Consider the following 7,500-nt stretch of genomic DNA (forward strand, 5'->3'; position numbering starts at 1 on the left):
CCCAATAATCACTAGGCTACTGAATTTTAAAGCAAAAGATAGCATAAACGATTACTACATTTTTGCTAATTCCAAGATAACCTATAAACTAAACCTATCAAACAGCAAGATATTCATTTGGAATGAGAGCAGAAACTAACCACATCATTTATTATCAGTCACAATGGAAACACACACAACAAACCTGGTTCCTCCTCTTCTTCCTCCTCATCCTTCTTACTCTTTCCTCCAGGAGACTTGGCAGGAGATTGAACAGCAGGTTTAGGTTCCAGTTTCTCTGGGGATTTTCCTGTTCAGAAAAAGAAAAACAAAATAACTAAGCTATGTGCTTGGTAAAAACAATACAAAAGATGAAACTGAAAAACATCCTTTGTATCAGAAAAACACGGCTTTGGATTTTCAGCTTTTTATTCAAGATGTGATAAGACTCAGTCATAAATGTCACAAATGTAAACAGTATATCAATCATACCAATCATAAATTTACCTGAAGTGAAGAAAGCCTGGCTCTCCACACGTGATGCAATTCTTGCCTGAAAAAATATTCTTTCTATTACATGTTGTAGGAGATCATTCTTCAAAACATAACTAAGTTTGCAATAAAAAGATAAGTAGGATTTCTGAAGATATCAAATCATATTCCATTTGAAAATAATAGAAAACTTAGTAATCTTAATCGTAATCTTCAATAAGAAATGCAGAAAGCAGGAAGCATAATTCTTCCTAAAATGGTTGAATAAATTGCATTTCGGTACCTGTGCTGCAGCTTTTATCCATCTCGTCTTAACATCCACAGCTTCCGGTTCCCATTCACCTGTGGGCTTACGTGTGCAAGTGCAAAATTACATACTAATCTAAGGGTAAGCTATATATGTTCATATGTGAGTATGTGAATATGCAGGAAAGCACTCTTTAAAAGAACCCAGTCTACACTCCATGTGAAATGGATATCCAAACAAACATTATGACAAAGCTGTGCTGTTAAATTTTCCATAAGTTCAGCACAAAGCTCAAGCATCCTACAGTAAAACTTCTGCTTTATCTCACTTCATCAAATCTGGAAGCAGGGCGACTACTCAGCTTCTTCCTCAGCCTTCCGGGACGTCTCCTCTCTGTGCCACTGGTGCTCGGACCCTCTCCTTCCAACAGATTCTCAGACTAGAATACAGATTATAGATTTAATCTATCTCTGATGTTTTGTCCAATGAAGGTGTGAAGAATGATACAGGTTTGCTTGAAGTATCTTATAGCTACTTCGTATTTAAAGAATATTTAATGTTTGTGTTACTAACATATCTATGCATCTAGCCTTTTTGCTAATCAGCAGGAACTTTTCTGGAGCATCAACACTTCCACCATATACATTCTGAGATATAAAAGCTTGTAGACTTTTCTGGTGATTTATTATAAACTAAGGAACCAGTCCATGCTCTACCTTGCCAAAATATAAAGAATGAAAGTTTCTTGGCTCTTATTGAAGTGGTATAGGCACAATGGCTATATTAACCCTTTGGCAGCAGATGGCATGATTTGCTGCAAAGGCAGAGTCGGTCATAGACGCGGATGGCACCGTGCCAGATATGTAAATCAGCCATCCTACCGCAAAAACATTTATTTAATACCGCGACCAATGGGTTAATCCTTTTACACTGTACCACTATCAGGATGGATTTATCAGTGTAGGCCTTTGTAGAAAAAGGGATAAATGAGAATGAATAACTTCACAGTGAAAGAGATGTAATTGTCACATTTTGATTAAGTTTTATTCATAATTACATGTAATTCTGATAAAAACTGAAAGGAAACTTGGCAATTACATCTCCTGCACACTGAAGATATTCATTGTCATTCATATCATATTTTACTTTTGCTACAATGAACCTTGTTCACTGCAGGCTTTCCATCACATATCACAGCAAGTTCAGAATGGATCTGGAGGGAACATATTCAATATAACTACAAGAAAAAAAAAATCCCTTTAAACTTTTAAAGCCATTATAGTTTAGTTACAAATATTTAGCAATTTAAAATAGAGAATAATCTTATCAAAAGTATACCATAGTTAATCAATTCAAATACAAGTAGAAAATCAAATTAGTATCATAGTAAAAATAAAGGATATTTGTTAAGATCATGAATGATCATCACTCTTTTACTAAAATATGGAACAAATTGATTCAAATTATACTAAAACATAACAGTAATCAGTCTCTAAAAGGCAAATTCAATCAATAACCCCAAATCTACAACCAGTGTTGTATGAAACATGATATACCAGTACACAGTAAAATATCACCTGCAACTCACCTGAGATACATCATGTTGATGTGACGCAGCTGGAATAAAGGTGGTGACCTCATCTTCTTGCTGTTTTTCCACATCTTTTGTTCTCATCTTTAAATTTCTTAACCTGTTATTTCACTGGCCAAGCACTGCATTCTGATCTGTAACCATGTTAGGGCAGAAAAAAAGAAAAACAAATAGGATTGTATACCTTAACCCGTTGCCAATGGGCCTGGCAAGAACTGGCAACCCCCAAAGTCGGGCCTAAGTAATATCGCCTAGGGGATGTCACACTGGTGTGTCATCTAGCACTTTGCTGTGTCACACGGGTGTGACACCCCATCGTCATTGGGTTAATAAAATTACATAAAATTTTAACATAACTTCATAAATTATATGGTTGTCTGATGTCCTGCCCTAAATGTCTTCACGCCACATTTTTGCTCTGACTTTGAGGTGTTCAGTCCATTCTTATCAGTTTTCTGTAAATCTAATATACTTTTTAATCTAAAGTGTGACAATTCACTTGTAAAATATGATCTTCTTCTTCTTCTTTTTTCTTTTAGAGGGTTTTAGACTATATGTAGTCTATATTTCCTGATTCTTTTTCTTTCTTCTTCACTTCTTTCTTCTTTCAATTTTTTTATTTTTTTTATTTTTTTTATTTTTTACTATCTTTTATATGATGTCTATGATTTTTGTTCTCCTTAGGAAGATTTTTGTATGTCTGAGTATGTAGTACTTATTTTCAGAGGGTTGATTTTCACCTGTAATAAGGAGATTTGTTGTTAGGGTGTTGATTTTTAATTTTTAGAGGGCTTCTCTTAGTTTAGTTCTGTGCGAGTGATATCTTGGGCAGTATAATAATAAGTGCTCTATACTTTCTACTTGGGTGTTGCACCATCTGCAGTTTGAATTATCTACCATATTGAGTTTGTGCAGGTGTTGATTTAGTCTTGTGTGGTTAGTCTTCATTCTGGTTAAAATATGATCTTCACAAATATTCTATCATGCCTAGGTATAAGTATGTGTATGTGTGTGGGAGTGTGAATGAGAGTGAGAATGAGAATGAGAATGAGAATGAGAATGAGAATGAGCATGAGAATGAGAATGAGCATGAGAATGAGAATGAGGGTGAGGATGAAGATGAGAATGTGGATGTGAGTGTGGCTGTGCATGTGTACATAATACTATTTGTAAATATGGATGAATTTTTATATACCAGACTGCATAGTATGACAGTTACAAGAGAGATCTCAGTTATGTTCAAACTCACAAAATGAAGTTGTACCTATTGCCGGTATATGACTAAATACTTAAGGCCAGGTATGAAATAGAATTTTAGGGCAAATATCTCAGGTGTGTACTTGCCAACATATACTGTCTATTCCATATATACACACACATAAGAGGAATAGTAGATTTCATTCCATTTATAACTCTGGTGCCTTTTCCCTTACAATACTAATGGACTGACAGGACCCACGGCGTAACTGCAACACAGGTAATTTTCACGAAAGCGATCAATAATATAATGGAATGTCTACAAAACCTATTTCATCTTCTTCTGTTCCAAGTCGAGAGCACTCTTGAAAAATTCTCTCTGTCTTCCATACCTCTAATCTGCCCTCTTGGCTCGCTGACAATGTTGAACTACCGTATCAGTGCAAATAATGTGAAAAAGAACATCCCTCAAAATTCACTCAATGTTTGTAAACAACTTTTGAACAGGCAGCGTGGTGGAGTTGCCGAGTGCCACCAGAGGAGATAACTGGAATGATTTGTTTCTTTCGCACCAAAAGGGTAATGATAAAGATGAATGAAAATAATAGAAATTATAATGAATGTGATATTATCAACATCATTATCAGTATCATCATTATTACTCCTATCACTATTTTCAGTATGTATCGTCATTATTTTTTATCCTCATCATTGGCTTTGTTGTCATTTTCATTATCATCATCATTTATTTTTATCATTACTATTATCATTACCATTATAATTATTGTCTTTATGATCTTTATCACTCCTTTTATCAATATTATTACTATCATTCTCATCACCATTACTTTTATCATCATCATCATCAGTATTATCATCATTACTATCACTATTACCATCATCATTATCCCTTAAGCTTATCAAAATTACTACTGCTATCATCTTTCATCATCATTATCATTATCATGACATCTTTATTATTATCATCATCACTGTCATATCATTATCATCATCCTCATTGTCTTAATAGTATCATTTTCATTATCGTTACTATTATCATTATTGTTATTATAATTAACACCAATATTATCATTACTATCATTATTATTATCATTATCATTTTTATATTTACTGTTACTCTTATTTGCACTATCATAATCTGTATTTATGTTATCATTATCATCATAATTGTTATTAGTATTATTGTTATTATTACGATTATCATTATCATTATTATAATCGTTATTATCGTCATTATCATCATCGTTAACATAACTATCATTGTTATTATTATTATTATTATCATTATTATTATTATTATTATCAGTATCATTATTATTATCCGTATCATTATCACAATCATCAATATTATCATCATCATCATCATCATTAAATTATCATTACTATCAATATCATCTTCATCATCATTGGTAATACCATCCTCATCATCTCTATCATCATTATTATAATTACTATTGTTATGACTGTCATTATCATCATCCTCATTACCATTATTGTTATCAACATTTTCACTCTTTTTATTATTACCACTGTCATCATTGCTATCATTACTACTAACAGTATTATAATTTTCATCATTATCATTACACTACTATCATTATCATTATCATTTTTATAATAACTATCATTATCGTTATCATTATTATAACTACTATTGTCGTTGTTATTGTTATGATTATGGTAATCATTATCATCATTATTGTTATTATCGTTATTACTATAATTACTCCTACTATTATTATCATTATCATTATCTGTATTAATACTCTTGTCATCATTATCATCATTATCATTACTGCAATTGTTATCACTTCATCATCATAATCATCATTACGATTATCAATACTATCATGATAATTATCATCCTTATCATCATCAGTAATATCATTGTCATTATCATCATATCAAAAATATCCCGACTGGTGGTACCATCATAATTGTGTAGTGATTTTTTCCTTAATTTGTGCATGAAGAGGGGCATGGAGGACATCCTAAAGATAAGTAATGTAAAAGGGTAAAACTATTTTAATTGGTTGTGAGTTGTGGATAGATCATGTAACCTCTTTTATGCTTTTATTACATCTCCAGCTTTGTGAAGTTATTAATTCTCATATATCACTTTCCTACATTTATGATGTTATATTCCATTATCAGAACAGCTCTCACGGTTTCTTTCTGTTATTGATTCGACAATTAAAACTAGATATATAAACTAGATAAATGGTTCAGTTGTTCATGTTTTGTTTATAAATGCATCATATTTAACTCTCTCTCTCTCTCTCTCTCTCTCTCTCTCTCTCTCTCTCTCTCTCTCTCTCTCTCTCTCTCTCTCTCTCTCTCTCTCTCTCTCTCTCTCTCTCTCTCTCTCTCTCTCTCTCTCTCTCTCTCTCTCTCTCTCTCTCTCTCTCTCTCTCTCTCTCTCTCTCTCTCTCTCTCTCTCTCTCTCTCTCTCTCTCAATAATTTTTACGAGGCATCAATATGAAAATCCAACTGCTGTTTCCTTATTTTCTTTTATTAGTACTTACTTCTACAGCTATATCAGTTTTTACAAATAACATAACCTGCATACAGAATATACAGAATAAAATACATAACAGTACTGAAGAATCATAGCTAACAAGATATGAATTTCTGTCCTATGAAAAGCCCTTAGAAACAAACGCTAAGGGCCTAGTTAACCCCTGTCAATTCAAACCCCTGCAAGTGGTAGCGTGGAGGGAGTTCGAATCAATTGTATGGGGTGTATTCCAGCGTGATAATCTCTTTCTGATGTTCAGCCTCATGAAAGGAAATGCTAAAACTAATGAAATATGAAATACAAAAAACATGTGCTAAAGGCACATAAAATCATTGAAACTGCCGTATACAAAAACTAAAAGGAAATATACTTCAGAGTGGAATATTTGGCTGAATACCTTATCAAAAAACAAAGACAAGACCAACAAGTCTGGCGTCCCTGCTGAAAGCTTAGATAAAAAATCACAAACCTAAAATCTAAATACGACAGAAAACAAAACAAAGTCTGGTGATGTAAAAGAATATTGGTAATAAAAAAATAAAAAAATAAATAAATAGATAAATAATAAAATAGATAAAATAAAAAATAAAAAGATCACTCTGACTTCCTATCGAGAAACATAAAAAATAAAAGGATTAGAATAAAAGAAATTCAGCAAAAAATAATAAAACGAACTGATCAAATTGTTTAGTAAAAATGTTATTTCTGATCACGTACAGCTCCGAAGCAAAGAATGTCTGGCACTTCAGTACTTCGCTTTTTATCTTCATGATTGTGGTCACTGTTGTTCACTTGTTTCTCTATCTCGAAATGGCGTCACAGCCGATTACATAAGTACTTCGGAGGACTGAGTAAACGAAACACATTTTGACTGTCTGGCCATATCTGTTTATTGTTTAAAAAATGAAATATCGCCTCGGTGCTGTCAGAAGCATACAGTTGATAAAAGATTTCAATTGAATAAATGTAGCTAAAACGCAAGATATAACAAGTACGGCAATAAAAGTAAATGCATAAAAATATGAAAAATGCAATTTGAAAAATGAAATAATTAAAATCAAGCACAAACGTAATATAAAATGCTCCCTTAACTCCATAAATGAGAACGAAGTAAAAGGGAGATCTTAGAAGAATTAAAATAATCAAAATTACTAAAAGGAATAAAACACAAAAAGTATGATTCATATCATAGGTCTTAGAAGGTAATAGTAAAACGACAATAATAGGAAACCAAATAAAAAAGGGAAACTAAGAAAAATACACGAAAGCATAAAACGAAGTAAAATATATAATAGAAGAAGGCAGACGACAGTCCTCCGGCAGCCAGAGCGCGAGATGCAGCATCTGGCCCTCTTACACCCCATGATTTTCTGTTGTAAATGCAAGCTTCAACGCAACTCTTTCCGCGACTTCCACGTCGGTTCGTCCGCATGCGGTTTTGAATGCCGATGTTT

The 7,500-nt window shown here is 32.8% G+C and overlaps 2 protein-coding genes across 2 annotated transcripts in view; both read right to left on the bottom strand.

The window, feature by feature from the left end:
• Positions 1 to 4,037, bottom strand: part of LOC122247561 (Coiled-coil and C2 domain containing 2A) — a 26,337-nt gene extending 22,300 nt beyond the window's left edge. Inside the window, exons 1-6 of the mRNA XM_043006905.2 lie at positions 3,899 to 4,037; positions 2,307 to 2,443; positions 1,047 to 1,157; positions 755 to 820; positions 487 to 532; positions 185 to 289 (exon numbers count right to left, since the gene is read on the bottom strand). Coding sequence (XP_042862839.2) covers positions 185 to 289; positions 487 to 532; positions 755 to 820; positions 1,047 to 1,157; positions 2,307 to 2,393 — 415 coding nt within the window. The 5' untranslated portion in view covers positions 2,394 to 2,443; positions 3,899 to 4,037. The remainder of the gene's footprint in view (positions 1 to 184; positions 290 to 486; positions 533 to 754; positions 821 to 1,046; positions 1,158 to 2,306; positions 2,444 to 3,898) is intronic.
• Positions 4,038 to 6,019: 1,982 nt separating this feature from the next.
• Positions 6,020 to 7,500, bottom strand: part of LOC122247565 (uncharacterized) — a 10,743-nt gene continuing 9,262 nt past the window's right edge. The window contains exon 6 of the mRNA XM_086544502.1: positions 6,020 to 7,500. This exon is cut by the window's right edge and continues 1,011 nt beyond it. The gene's annotated coding sequence lies outside the window, so the exon portion shown is untranslated.

Source organism: Penaeus japonicus, unplaced genomic scaffold, assembly GCF_977035675.1.
Source record: "Penaeus japonicus unplaced genomic scaffold, GWHDUDI00000001_assembly GWHDUDI00000015, whole genome shotgun sequence".
Classification (NCBI taxonomy): domain Eukaryota; kingdom Metazoa; phylum Arthropoda; class Malacostraca; order Decapoda; family Penaeidae; genus Penaeus; species Penaeus japonicus.